This window comes from Megascapheus bottae, chromosome 27 (genome assembly GCF_031878675.1).
Source record: "Megascapheus bottae isolate mThoBot1 chromosome 27, mThoBot2.hap1, whole genome shotgun sequence".
Lineage (NCBI taxonomy): Eukaryota > Metazoa > Chordata > Mammalia > Rodentia > Geomyidae > Megascapheus > Megascapheus bottae.
In genome coordinates, this window is record NC_143535.1 from 9,809,439 (window position 1) to 9,831,944 (window position 22,506).

The 22,506-nt window shown below is 43.0% G+C and overlaps 2 protein-coding genes and 1 long non-coding RNA gene across 6 annotated transcripts in view; 1 reads left to right on the forward strand and 2 right to left on the reverse strand.

The window, feature by feature from the left end:
- Positions 1–381: 381 nt before the first annotated feature.
- Pou2af3 (POU class 2 homeobox associating factor 3) lies at positions 382–9,003 on the reverse strand. Of its 3 annotated transcripts, XM_090319555.1 has the most exons (5): positions 8,937–9,003; positions 8,307–8,401; positions 4,051–4,105; positions 2,461–2,678; positions 382–980 (listed from the first exon to the last, which is right to left on the reverse strand). In XM_090319555.1, exons 1-5 carry the CDS (start codon positions 8,953–8,955, stop codon positions 612–614), a joined length of 756 nt encoding a protein of 251 aa, XP_090175681.1. In that variant the 5' UTR covers positions 8,956–9,003; the 3' UTR covers positions 382–611. The 3 variants fall into 3 exon arrangements, with proteins under 3 accessions (XP_090175681.1, XP_090175679.1, XP_090175680.1); XM_090319553.1 differs by lacking the exons at positions 8,307–8,401; positions 8,937–9,003 and adding an exon at positions 5,037–5,169; XM_090319554.1 differs by lacking the exons at positions 8,307–8,401; positions 8,937–9,003 and adding an exon at positions 4,872–4,907.
- On the forward strand, positions 2,838–15,044 carry LOC150045593 (uncharacterized). Of its 2 annotated transcripts, none has more exons than XR_016532818.1 (4): positions 2,838–4,209; positions 4,936–5,313; positions 8,080–9,220; positions 9,452–15,044. It is a non-coding gene; the product is annotated as an uncharacterized LOC150045593 (long non-coding RNA). The 2 variants fall into 2 exon arrangements; XR_016532819.1 differs by having other exon boundaries at positions 2,839–4,209; positions 10,034–15,044.
- Positions 15,045–21,465: 6,421 nt separating this feature from the next.
- Positions 21,466–22,506, reverse strand: part of Pou2af2 (POU class 2 homeobox associating factor 2) — a 34,175-nt gene continuing 33,134 nt past the window's right edge. The window contains exon 5 of the mRNA XM_090319808.1: positions 21,466–21,864. Coding sequence (XP_090175934.1) covers positions 21,466–21,864 — 399 coding nt within the window. The remainder of the gene's footprint in view (positions 21,865–22,506) is intronic.

Here is a 22,506-nt window from a genome sequence, read left to right on the forward strand (position 1 = left end):
TATTTTGCTTTAATTATTTTTCAAATAGGGCTTTATATTTTTCCCCAAAAGTTCTGGAACATAATCCTCTCATTTATAGTTCCTGCAGGGCTGGGATGATAGGAATTCACACCTTCACACCCAGCTTATTGATGGAGATAAGGTTTCAATAACTGATCCCAAGTTGGCCTTGAACTTTGAATCTTCCAATCGCTGCCTCCCAAGAAGCTAAGATTATAAGTATGAACTGTCTCACCTTGCTAAAAATAATTTTAAATTCATGAATAAGATAAAGCTGCTCAAGCTATGTAGCTAGAGATTTTCTGGCTCATTGATAATATTCAAAACAAATAAATACTATTATCGGAAATGAATAAAAATAGCCCAACATATAGTATACAAACATTTATTAGTGTAAAAAAAACTTGTTCATAGCACAGAAAAGTAAAATGACAAGAAGTGCTCTACAAAAAGTTTAACTGTACACATATAAAAGAAGACTGGCACCATGATCCAGTTTGAGGATTTCACATGAATGCCTATGTTAGTGTCAGGAAATTGAAGAAGAGTGACATGTGGTAGAAAAATAGATATACCCATATCAAGCTCCCAATTCACACACGTAGCTTGTATTAACTATAGCAGATGTCACAGTTTGCTTCCCTCCTATAGAAATCACTGGCGGTGGCCACCGAGGGGGTAAAGTCCACACAGTCCTGGCTTGGGTAGAAGTACTCAGCTGTTTTCAGCATGTCCACATGTTCTGCCTCACAGGAAGCACAGTAGCAGACGGAGGTGGTGGCTGTGGGGAAGCAGTTATACTGGGTGTGTGAGGGCAAGTGGTGGTAGGAGCAGTTCTCTGGAGGGAAGCCAGGGTTTAGGGTGTCCAGAGCTGGGGGAGAGTTGTAACTCTCTGGAGCATATGAAGGCAGCTGGGCTGGTGAGTAACTATAGTCAAAGGAGCCTGAGAGATTAGAGGAATCCGAAGGTGATCCTGGGGTCTAGACACGTGAAAAAAAAAACACAACAAAACAACAAGGAACAAAGAGATCGATAACTTAGACAGGATCAAAAGAACAGAACAGTGTGGGCTTATGGAGTAAGAAAGTGAGAGGGTAACAAACCAAAACACTCAACCCAAAGTCTACTGAAATAATTGTATTTGCTGACTCCACAGTTTCATGGCACCACATTGTATATTTACCTATTTCCTTCCCAATAATGAATTGTCTTGCTTCACTGGATTCCTTTGTTATCACCATACTTTAGAGGATGTTTTGTTCTTAAACTACAAAATCCCATTGTGTGTCTGGTCACCTGCGCACTGAGTCCAGCTGTGTGCTGCAATATAAGCTGCAGGTGGCCCTTTGAACGTGTCTCTGTACCTTTGGTGTGGAGAACCAAGTAGACACAAGAACTGGGACCCTCCAGAGTCTAGTTTCTGGGACACTCTAGGATGAGAAACCATGCTTCCTGCCATCCAAGAAGCTGGAAGAGAAATGTGTGGTTGGAACCCTGTATTTGCCTCATGGCAAAATACCTATTCAGAGTGTTAATTTTCTGTCTCCTCTAAAATCCAGTTGCTGCTTATCTAGACTTTTTCAGAAAGCAAGAGGAAAAAGCATTCAAATTTCTTTCTTTTATTTTTAAACTTGGATTTTAAACTTTGAGAAAAAAATATAGACATCTAGAAAAACTAGTTACTACTCATGGAAACCTTGTTCATTTTATTTTTCTTATATTGGTACTGGGACTTGAATTCAGGGCTTGGGCACTATCTCTTAGCTTTTTTTTTTTTTCCTCCTTGAAGCTTGTGTTCTACTGATTAAGCCACAGTTCCACTTCCAGCTTTTTGCTGGTTAATTGGAAATGAGTCTCATGAGCTTCCTTGCTCAGACTAGCTTAGCCTCAATCTTCAAATCTCAGTTTCCTGACTAGTTAAGATTATACATGTGAGACACTGGTGCCTGGTATAACTTACTCATTTTATAGGGAAACACATTTTGAACACTTGAGGTCCATAAAAAGGTAGACAAGTCAAATTATTTCAAATGAATGGTTAATTTTATGAACCATCTCAGACCCAAATGAGATCTTGTGTGTCCAACAAGATCAAAACAACCAGTTAGCAGAGTCAATTCAGTAACCAAGCCAAACGAAATCAATACCTACTCACAGAATGAAGTTTGAAAAAGGGCAGCCTTAATCTTATTTTAAGAAACTCAAAATCCCACCTACAAATTAGTCAGTGTCTTTGTCTTATGATTCAAGAAACAGCAGGGGAGACATGACATACATCATCTCACCTGAGAAATTATAATTGTGTAGTCAAAATTTTATGCCCTGTGATGTGTCCACACATGGAATCCTTGTCGAGAAAATTTGTGTGCTTTCTCACCAGATGAGACAAACTCTCTTACACATTATTATGACCCAGGAATTAGCAACCATTAGCTTATATGAAGAATAAAGATAAATTACCAGGCTCTGGTTAAAGCAGAAAGGGGTCGTTTGGAAGCTGTCTGGAAAGTAGTAGGGAGTGCTTGGCAAAGGCTCTGGTGGTGTTTCCATCTGTAGATAGGAATCAAAGATCTGATCCAGGAAGCTTGGATTTTCTTCACAAGAAACACAAGTGGAAAACTCGCAGGGTTGAACACAATTGGTTGTGGAAGACATTTGCTCAGCCTCAAAATACAGTCCTAAAGGAGAAAGGGAGAAGAAAGGTACTTCCAAATAACACAATGGATTTGAATAGAAGTGTCAATCTGTTCCGAATAATTTCTCTATCTAGGAGAGAAAAGCACTTGAGAAATTCCACTATAGTAAACAGGCAGGCAATTTGTATTTTTCAGTTATCCTAAGCTAAGCACCAGTGAAATGAATCTGGTAACTAATGCGGCAGGGAATGTGATATAAGATAGGATCAGGGTGGTCCAACCTGGGTCCAAGTGTCACAGTGGAGATATGGTTCAAGCCTCCACGGTCTTGGGTTCAAACGCCATCCACACCCAGCCCATATGTCCAGTTCAAGTAAGCCTCTCAGAAGTGACGGTGAGTGTGAGACCCACACGAGGCCCAGAGGAAACTTCTGACACACTGGGGAAATACTCCTTGTGATTTACGTCTATTGTTTTCTTAAACTTTACACACCCAGCAACTGAATCTTGAAAGAGGGTTTTGAGAAGTGGTAATGATGGCAATAGCAAAGAATAAGAAATGGAATCCGAGAGATGTATGGTACAAATTAGCATTGCATGTTAAACTTTAAAAGTCATAAAAGCAAACATGTTCTCTTAATGCATAGATTAAAATGATAATGCAACACACTAACTTGGTAAACACCATACAAGAATAGTTTTTCCCCCCTTTAGTCTTAATAGACCTGCTGTGTGATCAATATCCTTAAATACTCCAAGAAGAGAGATTTCAGAGGAACACTTCATGAAGCTACAGGACACTAAATTGTTTTTGCAGTCTTAAGTTCCTCTACGTGAAAGAGATGTACTTGTGGCAGCTACCATCAGCTCAAGCTTCCTTACGTATGACCTCCTTAAACTCTAAACTGCGGAGTGGCATAGGAATGAGTGCTTATGTAATAGTTATTCATATTGGGCTGGGAAAACTTACACTTGTCTGAACTGCTTTCTGGGAAGAGAGAAAAGAAGGGGAGGGAAGCCCCTGTCGGCTAGACGCTAACTGAACAGGAGCAAAGGCATTATTCGAGAGCCTCAGGATGTTCTATATTTCATCTCATAGCATACTAAAAAAAAAAGAAAAGAAAAGACTCTAAAGAGTTCTGACACTATAGTCAAGTTGAGTTACTTAGTGATGAGGAATGGAATGAACGTAAAGAAATAGGTCTTGAGAGGCAGAGCAGACAGCAGAGAGAGGACAGTTCAGAAATGAAGACAGAATTAGCCCTGGCTTCCTGGCTAGATTGCCTCTTCATCTCCTGATTGGTTGGATTCCAATTAAATGGTGGTGCCTGTCTGAACCCCTGAATCAAGTTCTGAAAGGCTTTCCAGGTGGACTTTTTTTTTTTGAGGGAATTGTGATGCTCTCTGGACTGACCTGCTGAAGCTGGTGCAACTGGATCTGAAATGTGCACACTGCTGGGTCCGGGTAGCTGTCAAAGCAAGAATATGACCATGAAGCAAAAAGAAGAATAGAAGTTCTATGCCGGGAAAGCTAGAACATTTTGATGGGAGCTGTATTTCCTTCTGAGATAAGGTAAGCCAAATTCTTTCCTGTAAAAAATAAAAACAAAACACCAGTTGCTTCTTAAATGCAACTAATGTATTTTTCTTAGATTTGAGTTTTTTAGGTTTGCTTGATTTTTTTTTGCTAATATCAGATTCCCCAGTTAAATTTTATGTCATTCATTTTGCTAAAGATCTATGTAAATAATTTTCATGTTACAGAAAGTTTGTGAAAACTGAGCCAACGTCCTTCCTAGTAAATTGTTTTAGTTACAATTAATAAGGGCTAACATTTTTCTAATTCAAATAGGACTTAGTGAATAATTTTTATAAGTTTTTCAAATACTAACTGGTTTTTTAGTCTAACAAATTTGTTTCTCCAACACCAAACATTTCCTAACTTTGTTAAATCTGATTACCTAAAAAATATGCACATCCTTACTACTTAGGAATTGCAAAAATAGAAAGGATTTTCTTCAAGTTATAATCACTGATTCAGAGCGCAGCAACATTCTAGTTTACATTCAGGAAATATTTCAGCTTTGTATGTGCTGCCTTTTTTAAAAAACTACTTTCTATAAAAGTTGCTTCTTTTGTTACTATATTTAATACTAAAGTTTATGTGACTGTCCCTTGTAACTATTTAAAGTAAAACAGCATACATTTTCCAGTTGATTGAAGAATTATACTAACCTAATAGCTTAGGACTTTTTTTTTCTTTTTCTTTTTCTTTTTTTTTTTTTTTTTTGGATTTCAGGTTTCAGCTTTAAAATTTAAAGGGACCAGCATTGCTCTGGGATTCCAGGCTGGGAAGGCCAGCTTACCACACCTCTCTCTTGGGTCTCAGGGGATACTCACTCCTGTTCCCTGACCGCTGGGAGCAAGGCACAATCAGCTACTGGTGAAACAGGAGGTGGTGTTAATTTTGAAAAGGATCCATGCAGCAATGTCATGAACCAGGAAGCTGGAATCCTTTACCCGGTCCTTATGCAAATATTTGGTTTTTGAGCTGAAGGAGTTGCAAGGAATGGGTTTTTTAAAAACCTGTTTTATTGTGGAGCATTCTCTTTAACTCCATGCTTCCCCTGGATTGGCCTATTTGCTTGCTTCCCTGTTACCCTGTTACCTGCCCCAGGTATGTTAACAATATCTTCCTTGATATTATCTTTCCAGTCATGGGTTCACTGTCTCCTTTGCTCCAAAAATACAAAGAAAGTTGCTTCTCTCTTAGATTTCCAGCAGCACAAAATCCACAATCAACCATTTGTGAAAATACATCATAGCTGTTTGGAAACACCCCCCCCCCCACACACACCCCATACACAGATCTAATGGTTTCAGAAAAAAAAGAAATGTAAATCTTTTGATAAGTACTAACTCAATTTTCCCTTTGCCCCTAAGACAAAAGGTGTGTGTGTGTGTGTGTGTGCAAGTTGATCTGTCTGAAGTTTTATTATATTTTTTTATTAAACTCTCCATCTAGGCTCACATGGTTTCTCCTGGTATGGCTTGAGATCTGAATTTTTGTCTCAATCCATAAATTCCAAAATTTTCAAAATTGTAATCTGTGAATACTACTCGGACTTCATAACAAATTAAGATAAATTCCTGCCAGCTTTATAATATTCAGCACAGTTAATTCACTCCTTAGTTTGTTTCCCAGAGTTATCCTTCAACCATTGAACACATCAGAGAAAAGTCTGTGTCAGGTACATGTCATCCTTGCCTACTGGGTACACTTTTTTGTAGTAATCCTAGCGTTACAATCCCACATTCTCCCAATGACTGCTAGTGAAAGATCTTACATCTCTCTCTTCAACTGAAATTCTTTGTGTTCCTACATGTTGCTGAGGGCACAGACTGATAGAATCTTCCAGGAAGCAAAGTAGAATATGTTCCTGCCAGGTACTGGTTCAGAAGTCCTGGTTCATTTTTTTTCTAGCTGATACGATTAGAAAAAGATAAGACAGACTGCTCTAGGGAACAGAAACTAGTCAGATACACAAGTGCTTTTCCCTTCAGCTCCTGAAGCTTGTGAGGGAGCCAACAGCCAGCAAGCTAATCAGTTAAGACTTAATAGCCACAGAATTACTTTGCTTGAGAGAAAACTCTCCACGTCCAGGTAAAACAGAATTTGACCAACACCAGAGCTCTTTCATGAAAGATTGTTATAAACATCTTGATATGAGGAAGGTGTGGGTTCCAATAACATTCTCCAGTTCCCTCAGGACTAGTTTAATTAATTATAACCTTGTAACCACAACTCACTTCCTAATGGAAGGGAACAAGATGACCAGATTCAGCTCCTGATTAGTATGGCAGGATCTACAGAAAAATCAACTTGCAGGCAACAGACAGAAAAGGTTTTTATATTAAGAATAAAGTGACTTTGGGTCTATCTCTAACTTTACCATTAGCAACTGTAAGCATTAAACATTAGCTACAACAGAGGAATACAGACTCCTGATCTTCCTAGCCTCCTCTGATTATTGTAACTAAATGAAATAGTGAGCTTGCCAAGTGCTTTAAAAGAAGCATCATCGGAAAGCCCCTTACAGATGTCAGGAAGTTTTGCTGGTCCTTGAAATTCTGCAAATGGAGATATTCATTTCTCCAGCTCTATATACCAGGGATGAGCAAACTCATACCTAAACTGTAAACCTGGGACAAAAGATGTGATAAATATTGCTGAATTGCTGGCTTTCAACCTTTGCTTAGGAACTTTGTTTTACATGTCTTCCAAAAAAAGTTAACATTTATTAAGCCCTCACTGAATGGAAAATACTCTCCCAAGTGCTTTCTCTGCTGTAGTTCATTTAGTTATTACAAAACTTTATTATCCCCTATTTAAAGATGAGGGGACCATGCAAGAGAGGCAGAGGAAGCCATATTGAGGAGATGAGATCTAAACCCTGTTCATCTGGCTCAGGAACCTACTTACCACCCCTGCATAATTTGCCTCCTCCCATTTCATGAGTCATGCATTGAACACAAATAGCGCCAGGCAGAAAAACTGATGCTTACAGTCTGGAGAAGGACCAAAAGGAACACAGGCAATATGAGCTCCAGTTATCTGATGCCAGCTCCGCATCAACCCACAGTGACCCACAGCAATTGTACCGTCAATAGATTGCACCTCAATAGAGGGCTTTCAGGAATGACTTTCCCTTTCTGGAGAGTGATCTCACCCTGCTGCTGCCCTGAACACTTTTGATGGTACTTTACATGCTTTAAGAAGCTGTACCAAGGGGCTGGGAGTTTGGCTTTGTGCTTGCCTCGCATCCATGAAGACCCAGGGTTCAATTCTTTGGTGCCACATATATAGAAAAACTGGAAGTAGTGCTGTGGCTCAAGCGGTAGAGCTCTAGTCTTGAGGTAAAAGTTCAAGGACAGTGCTCAGGCCCTGAGTTCAAGCCCCAGGATTGGCAAAGAAAGAAAAGAGAGAGAGAGAGAGAGAGAGAGAGAGAGAGAGAGAGAGAGAGAGAGAGAGAGAGAGAGAGAGAGAGAGAGAGAGAGAAAGAAAGAAAGAAAGAAAGAAAGAAAGAAAGAAAGAAAGAAAGAAAGACTGGCTGTATCAAATGTCAGACTTACAACTTCCCAGATGAGTTTTGTAAGAACCTGGACTTACGTGATTCACTCTAGCTTAGAGGCAGTGGTTCTGTATAACATTCCAGGACAGGGGGGATTTCAGTGACTAGTGATTTTCAGTCATACGGCCTCAGAAGCTGGGTCTCAAAATGAGGAAGGAAGGGAAGATGTCACTTAGATTCTCTAATCCCAAATGAGGCGAATTTCTGGAGGAGATCTTTCTGAGCATGTGCAGGTTGTATACACTGTCTCCCTAAGGCAATGGCAACCTGATCATCTGATGGCTGGCTCTCTCTTTGCATTGTACCAACAGGGTTGTGATTCTCAGCTTTGACCAGGGATGGACTTCCTCAAATCCTGAGGCCTGCAATACTCTCTCCACTCCCCCCATCCCAACTTCCTCGTCTGTTCTTTGTGGCTGCCATTGGTGAAGTGAGTGAAGGTGTGCTGAGAAGCTGTAAGACCAGTGGGGAAAGACCAGATCCTGGTGTGGCTTCCACACCACCCCAGACACGGGGCCGGATGAGGGCGAATGCTTACGGTTCCCCCCGAGGCTGCTTGGTGCGCCCTCCTTTGCTGCAGCAGCTCCTTCACTGTGATCTTCACCCGGACACCTTGATACACCTTTGGTTTTTCTGGGGGGAAAAGGCAACCCGAATCAGTGGTCAAATCCAAGAGTTGGGGTGTCAGCAGTGAGGGCCCCTTTTATATGGGGCAATGGAGGCAGGGGGAGGCAGTTGGAGAATGCTAAGATATGGATGAGCACTTTGCAAGATCCACGAGGCCATTTCTGGGAGCTGCAGCTACAGCCCACAGCACATGGATCCCACCACTGTGGCTAAGGGGAGACTGGGGCTCCAGGCCCAGCCTGCTGACCTGGGGCAGGGGTGCTCTCTCCACAGCTAGATCAGCACCTAGCCCACCCCACTGTGATGTTTCCACCGGTGAGAAGCCCACAGTCTCTCCCTTCTGCAGCAGGCTAGGCATGGCTTCCGGGGGAAGCTACCCCCTCAACATGCCCTGGGACTGGAAGTCAGCCCTGGGGCAAACAGCTGGGCTTGACCAGTGGGTCCTGGGCAGGTGAAGGGACCAGCCAGCTTGATTCGAGAAAGGAACGACGCCCAGGGAACTGCCTGTGGTCCCTTTCATCCATCCACCATCTCTCCCCACCCCTCCCTGGCGCAGGCATTCTCAGCGGAGCACGGAGGCTCCGGGGCGAGTCTGTGCAGCTCGAGCTCTCGGGGAAACCGGCTCCCCAGGACCGGGCAGCCGCTGGGAGGCCGCCCGCCCTCCGGAAGGGGCCGCCCCCGAGCTAGCGGGGCAGGGCTGCGTCGCCCCGGGAACCAGAGTGGCGGGGCACACACTGCGGGGGTCCACGGGGAAGGACCGTGTGTGCCAGGAGAGGTGACCGCCACGGCCCCGGGAACCCCTCCTCTCCCTCCTGAAGAGCCACAGTGAGTAGATCTGGACGGCTGCTAGGCGAGGCTAGGCCAGACGAGCTCTGTGGGCCCCGTGGAACTGGCAGCCAGAGCCCGGAGCAGCTCCGGCCTTGACCTTGGCCCTGGAGGCAGCGCCATGGGAATGGCGGGGGGAGGGGCCGGGCGCGGCGGCGGCGACGGCTGCAGGAACCACCTGGGCGGTTGGCGACAGTGCCAGGCTGCCAGCGCCTCCCCTGGTCGTTGCAGGGACCACAGCTGGACATCCGGGAGCCCCCACCACCAGCACCAGGCCATATCTGGGGCGCTAAGGGTCAACCCAGGAGAGGGGTCTACGCTCTTCTTCGCCCAGGTCTAAGGAATCCTGGCCCAGGCCCTCGGGGCCCGGCGCTGTGCCTCCTCCACTCCCAGTCGCCTTGCCACCCCTCCTGCCACCCTCCCTCCTCCTCTCCGCTCCGAGCGCGGCTCCGCGGGCGGCGGACGCGCCCCGGGGTCCGCGCTGGGGACCGCCACCGCTCCGCAGTGCGCGGCCAACGCGCGCTGCTCGCTTCTCCGGCTCTCCGTGAACCTCGAGCTCCCCCCGCCGCCGTTTCTGGGCGCGGAAGCTCGTTCCCCGCGAAACCTCAGGACAGGACCGTGGAAAAATGGGAGGGCAGGCCGGGGGCCTGGGGTACACGCTGTCCGGTGTCCTTGGGCCTCTGTCCTGGGGAACAAGCACCCAGCTCAAACAGCCACGGTTGTTGGCTCCGTGGTGGCCTGAGAACCACCCTGGGGCCTTTACTGGCTTGCCCTGATTTTTTTTTTTTTTTAATCTTTTTCTGTTGTGTGCAGGAAAATCCTATGGAAAATACACCCGGATCTAAATGCCCCTGGCCTGCCTGACCCCTACCCCCGGAGAAGCAGCTGAGTTACCCGACATCCTGGTCTGCTGGAGATGGCTCAGAGACTGGTTTCAGCAGCTGCAGGAACTCAGCACCTAGGAGGGTTCCTGTGCAGGGAGAGAGGCAGAGATGCGACATTTTTAAAGTTTCACAAAGCATCTAGCTGCACCCAAGTCCCCGGAGCTGGAGACACACAGAATTAATGTTTTATACCTTCGGGTATAGGTTTGAGTTTTTTCCCCCTCATGCCAAGTATTTAAAACCTCTAGAAACCCATGATTTGACAATCAATGATTGCGCGATACTTTCAATTTGAATATTCAAAGGCTTAACAAAATGGACTATCTTCTGCAGAAATCCTGCACACAGGCACTCCACAGAGAGTCCAGAGAAACAGGGAGTGAGACCACTTTGGATCCTGACCCTTGCTTTTCTTGTATTTTGAGCATTTTGTCCACCTTGCCACAGACACAGCAGGTGTCTTCAAAGATGCTCTGTTTTTCTGTCCCCCAGGCAGCTCAGAGGCCAGCAGTGACTTGGACTGTCCCTCCATGGCTACCCAAACCAGGCTGGACTGCCAGACTGATTCTTGCATCCCCAATTTCCAGTTTAAGGGAGAATTTCAGGTTTTGGGGAGTGAATATGGCTGCAGTCAGTGGGTGTGGCATGGAAAAGGGGACATGCTGGGCCCCAGGTTGCAGGCCAGAGGATAGCAGAGGCCTAATCTCAGCACTTTGTGTCCCTCCAGCCCTACCTGTATATGTCAGCTTCCCCTTTTCATCCACTGCCCTCACAGGCCCTGGACACTGAAATTTTAGTGCTCTTTCCCATGATACTGAGATTGCTATGGGTCTTGTCCCCTGGAGATTTCATCACAGGGAGGTTCCTCTGTCCCACTGTTTCTCTCCTTCAGCCACCCCTGCTTTCTTATTATAGAAGCACTTGTTAGGAAGCAAGTAACAAGTTTGACCACTGCTCCCTCCCATTAGCTGGAAGGATGAGGATCTGATCTGGAGGCTTCTCCATTTGAGGGAGGCCTTTTCCAAATGGTCCATGTCCCAAGACCCTCACAAAGTGAACTGTGCCTGTTCTGGTACATCTTCTCCAAGTATTTGCTACACATGGCTCCCTCTTGCTGACAGAGACAGGAGTAGTCCAGAGAGGGAGCAAGGACCAGGCCAAATCCTTTTATAATGAATGGAAGAAATGGGGCAGCCTGAGAGGGTGGATAGGGTGTGGTTTCCTTAGCAAAAAAATCCAGGATGTTCCCAGGATGTCAGGATGGGGCTAGGCCCCTATTATCTAAAAATTTTACAATGCAGAAAAAAAATCATTTTAGCCCCAAAGGCTTCCAATAGAACACCCGAATGCCTTCATGCAGGGCACATTATACAGAGCTCACATAGACAGTGTCTCTGTGAATAAACTACACTGAGACATAGGTAGAGGCTGTTATGTGGCTGCAGCCGCATCTCTGGGGCAGAAGACACCAAGGGTGGTATGCAACCATGGAGTGCAGGGGGAAGTGTATATCTCAACATCCCAACTGGGATATATCAGCTCTTGAAGCCTACTTCTCTACAGACAGAAGCCAGGCACAAAGGACCCGACATGAGTGGATGGGGAGAACAATGGGAAAAAGCACCTTTCCTTCTTCTAGTCCTTTCTCTAATTTGGTGGTGGCACTACAGAATTAGGGATGTTTGTTCTCATCATTTCTTCTCTGACTTCTTTTTCTCTCATTCTTTTATGTAAATATATTTAATTTTTTTAAACCTTGTTCTTTGTCTTTATTAGTCCTGTTTATTTTTTGTGTCTTTCTCCTATCATTGTTTTCTTCTATTTTCTGTCTTCATTGCTGTTTGTCTCCCTGTTTCCCGATGTACCTTGATTTCCCCAGTTCTAGGATGCTGTGTTATTCTTTTAGGATGAATCTTTTTCCTCACCTCTTCTTCATGTAGAGATGACAGGAGGTCATTGTGTCCCAGGGTGACATTGTGGAGGTTGTTACTAATAAATGACTCCTCTGGAGATGATAGGGAACTCATTAGAAGTCCTGGGGTCTGCAGGGACAGCAAAGCACCATGTCATTTCTCCCAGAAGCCTCTGCCTGAGTCATGACAGCTGTCCTGTGCCATCTTCTGGCCCTGGGTGCTGGCGTAGACAGCTCAGTGATACTGCTGGCTTGCAGCTTCAGAAAATTAACTTTTCCCTACACCTAAATCCTATTTTTTTTTGCCAGTCTGGGGGCTTGGGCTCAGGGCCTGAACACTGTCCTTGAACTTTCTCAAGGCTAGAACTCTACCGCTTGAGCCACAATACCACTTCTGGCTTTTTCTATGTATGTGGTATCAAGGAATCGAACCTGGGGCTTCGTGCATGCTAGGCAAGTACTCTACCACTAGGCCAAACTCTCAGCCCAACCTAAACCCTCTTTTTATTGGTTGTTAGCCCAACATTAAGGAGTTTTCATTCCTAGTCTTGTTACTGTCATTACAAAAGTTACATAGTTATTTAAGAGCTGAATATCATGCTTGTTGGGGATGACATGACCCTTCCTACTAAATGGATCCTCTGAACCTTACAGAGTTCCATGTGTGGAACTAGTCATTTCTAGTCATTTCTGCCCTGCCTTTTTTTTTTACATTGCAAGGATTGAACCTAAGACCTTATGCATGTTGGGCAAATGCTCAATCATTGAGCTACATCTCCAACCCCATAAGAGACTCTACCTATTGTTTATTGGATGTTGGACACCGTGTTATATCCTACCTTTGAAGATAAGAGAACATAAAGATAAGCAGCTTGCCAAAATTAGTGAGCTCATAAGCAACAGAATTGAAAGTAGAGCTTTAATAGGTCTTATTCCAAAGCCCTGGCTCTTAACTATCATTATGGTCTTGATTTTTTTTTTAAGTAAAAGCAGTTTTTGAATTTTTTTGGATTTCAATCCCCAGTAAGAAATTCAGCTTATATGTCCATATAAAACTATATTATGACCTCAATTTAGAAAACAAACCATTCATGTGCTTGTGGCTCATGGCTATCCTTGTAGCTGCTCAGGAGGCTAAGACCTAGAGGATCAAAGTTCAAGGCTAGCTCTAGTTGAAATGTCTCCAAAACTCTGTCGAAGTCTCCAAGACTCTGTCTTCAATTAACTAATAAAATACTAGACTAGAGGTAATGGCCTAAGTAGTAGTACACTAGCTTTGAGTCAGTAAGCTGAATTAGACCCTGAATTCAAGCCCTCATACTGGGAAAAACAAACAAGCACACAAACCGTGAAAAAAATTATGCACCTATATGTATAAAGCATTCTCAAACTTTCTGTGATGTTGACTTTTCTCCATTTCATTCTGTTTATGAGAAATAGATGCTGATTGTCAGTCACTAAGTTAACATAAATTGGCCCATTAAGGAATTGTATGCAGCAATTGATGTTGTATATAAAAGAATATTTGGGTGTGTGATCTGTTTTACTCTCAGCATATATAGAGATATCTAAGACAGTGCTGCATTCTGGCTTGAAAGTGTTCTAGAAACATTAGAATCCCGAGGAAAAAGCCTGCTGAAGATAAATTATTCTGCTGATTATGGTTTGTGTTTTTCTGGTTGAGCCTCTCTTGCTGGGAGCATTTTCTCCTCAGGGTATCTATCCTGAAGTCCTGATCAATCCCTTTAGCAGTCTAGATTTTTTAAAAATGGGAAAAGATGTGGCATTTGACTCACTGTTACAGGCTCATTTTCTTGAAAATATAACATAGGGCCTTGGTTGGGCATTGGAAAAGAGCTTGAAGTGTTGAGAGGGACTTCAGAGTCTTTTTCTAACACCTCTGCTGAAGGCTGTCTAGCTTCTGGGTCCATTGCTGGGCTGAGATCCTGGCTCTGCAGAATATGTGGAGGAAATGGGAACCCACTAATAGTGGATAGCTGTAAGACAGCTACTGGATTGTCTGCTATTGGATTCCTTTGAATTTAGTTAACAGAGATTGAGCCATAGTCCTGTTAGGTATTGATTGAGCACCACCTATGTCCCAGGCCTGGTATAAGCACAGGGAATATGAAGAAGTCTTGGGTCTCCCACCAGTTGTTTTCTTTCTACCTTCCTCCTTGTCCTTCCCTTTCCTCCTGCTTCATTTATAGTTCATTCATTGGCTCAATTATTCATTCACTCATTCACATTCAACAACCATGTACTAGTTTATTACTCTGACCAGTACAGTGCTGGTGCAAAGAGATTACTGTATTTGTTCTCTGCCATAGCTTTCTCTGCCTGACACTGCCATGCACAGTTTCTCTAGTTCTTCATAAGTGACCTTTTCCAGATCTCTGCCTGTCCTTGTCCCTGAGCTCAGAGATTCCTTTTGTCTTTGGTCTCTTTGAAGTCATTCAGTGACACTTGGAGTGAATGTTTTATGTGGAGAAGGAATTGTCCATTTTTGTATGCAAATGACACTTCAGCTAATTATGCTTTTTCTTCGAAGTAGGTTTTTATTAAATTGAAGCCTATGCATACTAAAGGACTTTCTCTATAGGGAAAAGTGGTAGTTTAGTCTCTCCAAATTTGACTACGACTCTAAATTCTCTTTATTAATGCAAAGTTCCTTTGTCACTTTGGCTTTGAGACACTGTTTCCAAATCATGTGGGGAATATCAAGTTCCAAAAGATTGAATACATGGAGGAAATGAGAACTTACTGGGCTCGGGGTGAACACTTGGTCCATAGGAACATGACCAGGAAGATTATTAGGTGGATTTATGATAGATCAATCTCTTCCCAGAAGACATACTTAGGACTTTAGCTTTTCTTTAAGAGGTTTCCACCAGGGACAATCATTTGGTAATTTGGCATTTAAATGACAAAATGCCATCATCTACTGCTTGAAAAGTTCCTGTTTTACTTAAAATGCTTTTTATTATGTAATATTTAAGATGCATACACACAAAAAATCATAAAAGATACTATCCGAGGTTAGGGAATAAAATGGTTGAGTGATCATTTTATTCAAGCTTACTTATTAAACATAAAAGTTTTGGTATTAGTCTTTGCAGGATATTTGGTTATAGAAAAGGTTACTAGGAAAATTTTCATTTTTTTAGAACAGAGCTAATTCCTAGATATTATTTGTTTGGCCTATATTTTCCCCCCTTTTAGAATATGTAACGTTTCCCTTTCTTCTTGTAACCTATTGACAATGACACTGCATATTAGAAATGTACAGGGCTTATGAATCAGGGGTTATAGTTAGCAGATACTTGTTTACCAAAGATTAAAACATAACAGTATGTTCATTTATAAAAAAAACAAAAAGGATATTTGGTTATTTATTTCGCTTGACTGTGAGAGACTCTAGTTTCTCATTTACTTAACATATTTACTTTAATCATTAGAAATATAACACACTAGAAATGTTATTTTTATGTTATGAGGCAGGTACTGGTGGCTCAATCCTATAATGCTACCTACTATAGCTGAGATCTGAGAATCGAGGCTTGAAGTCCACTCAGACAAGACAAAGAGATTCTTGTCTCCAATTAACCAGCAAAAAGCCAGGTGTGGCTCAATTGGTAGAGTGTTATCCTTGAGCAAAAAAGCTGAGTGAGAGTTTGAGGCCATTGAGAGTGAGAGTTGAAGCCCCAGTAGCAAAATACTGAATCTGAATGACTGTGTGTGTATGTGTGTACCAGTGTCAGTCCTGGGGCTTGAACTTTGGCCTAGGTACCATCCTTGAGTTTTTTTTTTTCACTTAAGATTAGCACTCTCTCACTTGAGATGAAGTTCTTTTTTTCCAGCTTTTTGCTGGTTACTTGGAAATAAGCTGGCGTTAAGCTGTGATCCTCAGATCTCAGCCTCCTGAGTGGCTAAGACTATAGGGGTCCCTGAATAATTTTTAGTTACAAGACTTTTTAGCAATATATTATAGTATGTATAGATAGTAAGCGAATATATCAACAGTTTTCTGTGCTACTTCAAAGGTCCAACGATTTTTTTCCTTCTTAAAGATATTGAAATATTAAACCAATCATAGCACAAAAAGTGTCACCTATTGTCTAAATTTGTGGAGTATGACTATTTTTTTTTTTGTCCGTCCTGGGGCTTTGAACTCAGAGTCTGGGCACTGACCTTAAGATTGCTCCAGGCTAGTGCTCTGGCATTTGAGTCACAGCACTACTTCTGGCTTTTTTTTTTTTTCTTGTGGGTCATGGGGCTTGGCTTGAACTCAGCCTGGGCGCTGTACCTGAGCTCTTCAGCTCAAGGCTATCACCCTACCCTTGAGCCAAGCCCCACTTCCTGTTTTCTACCGGTTCATTGGAGATATGAGTCTCAGGTCATTTTGTGCCCTGGCTGGCTTTGAACCTTGATTCTCAGATCTCAGCCTCCTGAGTAGCTAGGATTACAGGCATGAGCACCGTGCCCAGTTCCTTCTGGCTTTTTCTGTGTATGTGGTACCAAGGAACCAATCCTAGGACTTCATGTACTCTACTGCTTGGCCATACTCCCAGCTTGACTGGTGTTTAATACTAAACATGGGAGTGTGTTTTCTAGTTTCAGAGGGTTATCATCCAGAATAATTCATCCTTGTGATAGCGTTTTAATTCAATCTTACAAATATTTACTGAGTACCTATATCATGCTGGGTCTTGAGCAGGGCCTAGGAAGACAGGCTAGTCCTTCAAGAAGCTTTACCTTCAACCTCATTAGATAGAGAACCACTCCTTCTGTAGAGTGTATGATTTTGCACTTGACCTCTCTGGATTGAATGATTAGCAAATATGTGTGTAACATGAATAGCATAAACATTTTTGGTGATTCCAATCCTAGGGATTGAACCAAAGTTCTGGGTGCTATGTATGTTGTTCAAGGCCTTCAGCTCCACTTTTGACTTTTTGGGCCACCAAATGCCTGACTATATTATTGTTTTGAAAAAATGAGGAGGAGACCTTAGTAGAACCTCATGATAGTTATTTTGTCCTCTTCTCCACAGATTCACTATCATGTGCGGTGACCCTTAGACATCAACTGTTGTTTCAGAACTTTAAATATAGCCAATGTTTTTTTTCTCTTTGTGGCTATTTGTATTTACCTACTGAAAAATGGGTCACAATGGTGCTTTCTCTCTCTCTCCTCTCTCTCTCTCTTTATGTATATACATATCTATCTATATATAAATATTCTTTTTATTGCTGAGGTTAGTAATTCTTTTCCTGTGTGGATCTTCTTTTAGATTACTTCAGTCTTCTTCCCCTCCCACAATTGTGTTATTAACTGAACTGTGGTAAGTCATAATGATCACTGAACAGCACTTGTTAAATAAACAAGGTGGTTTTCTTCTCTCATTCTTCGTTATTTGAATAGCGTATAAGAGAAGTACAAACACTTCCAGCTACAGGTGATGTCTATTTTCAGTGATTTATAGGCTGAGTTGTCTAGAATGAAGCTTTACATGAGCAATCTCACTTTCATTATCTAAGTCTGCTTTCTTAATTAGGTTGAACTTGGCATCACTATCTGATTACTTCAAATCTTAAATACATCTTGTATCCTGGGAGATGGAATTTTGAACCTTTAATTTCCTCTGGCTCTCCCACGAAAACTGTGAGTCAGAGAATGGCAGGTTCAAGGAAGGAAGGGAAAAAGAAAGAAGGAATATGAGAGAGAGACAGAGAGAGAGAAAGAGAGAGAGAGAGAGAGAGAGAGAGAGAGAGAGAGAGAGAGAGAGAGAGAGAGAGAGAGAGAGAGAGAGGAATGCATTTTTTCCATCATGCATGAAAGGTGTCGTTGGTCCCCACATGCAGTAGAATACTGGGAAGTACTTGAGTAAGTTCTTGAAATAAGACAGGGAAATGTAATTCATTTTTTGTGACATCATTTGGTAACTCATTTTCTCATTTTCACTTTATAATAACATATCCCCAGAACAATAAAACAGGACCCAAATAAAGTATAGGAAATATAGTAGCATATTGTCAAACTGAGCAAAATTTTTTCTAGAAAGTAATTTACAATTTGGAACTTATTAGCAACACACCTACTCCTTCCAGCTCCCCCCCCCACCTTTTTTGGTGGGTCATGGGGCTTGAACTGGGCCTGGGAGCTGACCCTGAGCTCTTCCACTCAAGGCTACTGCCCTACCCCTGAGCCTAACCTCACTTCCCATTTTCTAGAGGTTATTTGGCGATAAGTCTCAGGTCCTTTTGTGCTCAGGCTGACTTTGAACCTTGATTCTCAGATCTCAGCCTCCTGAGTAGCTAGGATTACAGGCGTGAGTCACCGCACCCAGCTTCCAGCTCCCCTTTTAAGCTTATATTGATGAAATGGATATTTGATGGAGTATTGGCATGTGAATGTCATATATCCCTATCTCTCTATCTTGTCAAACACTGCAAAAGGGGTTAGATGCTTTAAGAAGGATGAAGACACCATTGCAATCAATGTATTTCCAAGATCAGTTTACTTGACTCTGCTATCTGACAACCAAACTTCTCTGAGATGCATAACCACAATATGTGAGAAGATAAATGCAGAGTTAGGTGAGATATGCATTCCTAATATTTAGTATCATAAGTAACGTGTAAGCTGATATGGGCGTATCAGTGTTATTTACATCAACATGGTCATGTTGTTGCTTACTTAAAAGACAATGGCAAGTAGCTCTGGAGCCCTCAGACTTCAGATTTAGATCTATAGAGGGCCACATCGCTTCTTTCTGATGCAGGGTCTGCTGCCCAGATATGAGCAGTTGCTGGGTAACAGATGGGTTTGACACACATACTGAGGAATCAAGATTGAATAAAGAGCAGTGCTATTTGGGAGGTAGAGACAGGATGATGGTGGCTTGAAGTCAGCCTGGACAAAATAATTGGTGAAACCGTATCTCAAGGAACAAGTGGGCACTTATCAGCTATACAGGAGGCAGAGGTAGGAGGATTACAGTTAAAGGACAAGTACAAATTTGTGTCTGAAAAAAAAATAACCTTAAGCAAAAAGGGCTGGAGCTATGGCTCAAATGAATATACAACGTAATCATAGTCTGTGAATATACAACATAATACTATTCCACCAGTAGAAGAGAGAGAAAATTCTGTCACTGGTGACAATGTAGCATATCTGGATGTCAAATGTTGAGCGAGACAAGAGCCAGTGCAGAAAAACAAATGTTACATGATCTCATGTGTGGAACCAAAACATGTTGATGTCATAGACACAGAAGATGGTAATGGTTTCCAGAGGCTGAGGAAGGTAGAAGGGAGGGATGGAAGGGAAGAAATTGGTCAGCCAGTACCAAGTTACATTTGGAAGGACTGAGTTCTGGGGCCTTACTTCACAGTAGGATAATTAAATTTATTGATAATGTATTATTTAGTCCCATAGTGGTGGAAGAAGGTATTTTTCTTTACCTTAAAATTTGTGATTATTAAAGAGGGGATTCTTGCTGGGCACAGTTGCTCAGGCCTGTAATCCTAGCCACTCCAGAAGCTGAGAGCTGAGGATCACAGCTCAAAGCCAGCCAGGGCACTAAAGAACTGACACTCTTATCTCCAATTAATCACTAGAAAATGGAAAGTGGGGCTGTGGCTTGAGAGGTAGGGCGGTAGCCTTGAGCTGAAGAGCTCAGGGACAACGCCTAGGCCCAGAGTTGAAGCCCCATGACTCACCCTCCCCCCAAAAGAGGTGATTCTACTGTTTCACTACCAAGAAACAATAAATGTTTGAGGTGATGGATGCTATGATTTGATCATTAGTGTGTGCCTATGTCACAACATGGCCTGGGCTCCTCCCCCCAATAAATCTGTTCAATGATTTCATACCAATTGACAATTAACCACCATGTGTTTAGGAAAAAGAAAAATTCTGTGCCAGGATGCCATAAAGGACCTGTTGGGAGGAAGTTGGACAGAGAACCTGGAAGAGCACCACCAAGCTGCGAAACACTAATTCTTTGTCTTCTTCCCCAGGACCACTCTCTCAGGAAAGAGCTTCAGGTGTAAGATGAGGGAATGAGCATTCCCCGAACCAAGAAATACCCTCAACGTCTGGAGACTAAAAAAGCCTCTATTATTCACATGTAAGTGGAAATTAACCTCTTGCTTTGAACTCCTGGATGGCTCCCTAGCTGAGGTAAGGTAGAAGGCACTACTGGAGGATGGGATAGAGATACCATTGGCAGACGTTGGGCAACAGATGGCTTCCAGAAGATGGCCAGAAGGGATCAAAGGGGTCACGAAGGTGTGAAAAGGAAGTAAAGAATAGGTAGTATGGGAGAAGATAGGAGGAAAGGTGCGTTTGCTAAGTCAAGTGTGCTCAAGGCATTTATGGCAGTATGACCTTGTAGACAGGTGCATGGCTTGGCGGAGATTACTCTGAGTTTTGAAGAGGAACCCACACCAATCAGACCCTACCTGATGCAGAATAATGTTTGAAAGCTATGCACCTCTCATCAATAAGCCACAAAAACCTTCCTTCACACAGGAGATGCTGGACAGAATGTGGCTGATAATTATTGGATTTAATTGATTTGATTTGATTATTTGCCCCTCCCCAACCCTTTTGCTTCTTGGTATCCTGTGGACTGTTGCCTGCCATGGCTTAGTCTTCTTATAGGAGTACCAAATACCCATTTTATCTAGACACTTTGGTAATTGGAGTAATATTTCAACAGAGAAAGACACACACAGAGAATATTTAATTTAATATTTAGTTTAATGAAAGAAAAGCTATGAATTTTTTGATTGGACTAATATTTGGATATCCTGAATTATAAGGTAGAGCTAAAAACCATTTTAATCTATAAAACCACAGTTTCCTGACTTCTTCCTATTTTATTGACAATAAAGCATTTATATGTGGTGCTATTTTTTTTTTTACTGGCCTTTTACAAGTCTCTGTAATGAGGGAAATGTATGTTAAAACTTCATTCTTTAAAGCAACTTATGAGTTTTATGTGCCCCAACTTAATATACCTTCACCATTCCGTTACACCTAGTTTATCATGAATAATACATATAGTTTAAAATCAAGAAAAACCAGATAGGAAAACCATTATGTTTTCTGATCTGCATAAAGTTTTTAATGTAATTGAAGAAAAAGAACGAGGGCCCCAAATGATACTTGAAAAACAACAGGGGGTTCAGAATGATTAAGGGGCCAGCAAGGCCTCCCTGGGATCTCACTCAAGTCCCTTTCACTTCCACCTCGGTCCCTGATGTATGGCATTGACCTTGTGGTGTGTTTCAGAGGGCTCTGGGTGGAGAAGATCAGAAATAAATGCCATTGTCCATTCACAAAGAGGGATGTCACGGCTTCTACAGAAACGCAATTCCAAAGGAGCTGGCATACCTAAACCATTTCAAGAAGAGCCCAAAGCCCTTGCACCCACCCTCTTAGTAAGCTCTGCGGCATTCGTAAGAGCCCCAGGCCATGCTCCCATCTTCTTTGGTCCAGGGAGGAGGGTCATGGAGAGAAGTGTCTGACTCCTCATCCAGGGAGAGAGACATGGCCTTGGGCTGTAGGTCGTTGGATACCGTCATGAAAGGGGTGAAGGGGTACGGAGGTGGAGTAGGGTACCCAGGTGTGTGATGCAGATCCTCCAGTGTGTGGAGGGAGTAGGGCTGAGTGCCAGCCTGTGAGGCCCCCCAGCCCGAGCTCTTGTGCGGCTGCGTGGTGCTGCTACCCGACTCCAGCTGGGTGAGGCAACCAGAGCTGGGCGGCAAGGTTTGCAGAGCATCAATGGGGTCCGGCTGGCTGAGCACATCAGGCACCATCTGCTCCCATGAGTCCCTCTGGAGAGAACGGCAAGGTCACTGGGTTACTCAAGGTGAGGCTCTGTGGGTGCAGGGTGCCCTCTCCCCTCCTTGCTGATGAAGCCCACCAACCCTCAGGCATTTGCCACTAGCATGGAAGGTTCAGGTGCCTTTTTATGCTGGGATAAGAAATATCTGTATCTATATCAATTCTCTCTCTATATTTTCCAGAAAACAACATGAGATGAGTGAAATGTGAGAGAACAAAGTAAACATTCACTTTTTTTAAAAAAACTATTTTCTTTCTTTTAAGGCCTCCCATGATTCCAGGTCCCACATTACTGTTGACCCAATTCAGGAAAGTCAATTTCCAGTCCCCTTTTGTCTGGAGAGTGTGTGTCTGTAGTGTGTGTTGGAGTGAGCCAATGAGTGTATTTGGATGTATTTCCTCGACTTGCTCTTTGGCAGGCCTGGGCTCCTCCTGAGCCCTTCACTTTGCTCTTCTGTGAAAGGGAGCTTTCATAAGCATTTTTTGAATTCGTACAAGTGTGAAGGGACCAATGGCACTTAAGCCTTCCTGGCATGGAGTAGCATGCAGAACTGTTAAGTCCCACTTGTACCCTGGCTCTCTTTCCACCTGTAGAGAATCATTCCTTTGTGATCGAAGGCTTTCCAGTTTTC

Coding starts and splice junctions, on each gene's coding strand:
- Pou2af3 (XM_090319555.1), bottom strand. Junction 4,106..8,306: donor AAGCAGCCTCGGGGGGAACC/GTAAGCATTCGC, acceptor TTGCTTTGACAG/CTACCCGGACCCAGCAGTGT. Junction 2,679..4,050: donor AGTTGCACCAGCTTCAGCAG/GTCAGTCCAGAG, acceptor TTTCTCCTTTAG/GACTGTATTTTGAGGCTGAG.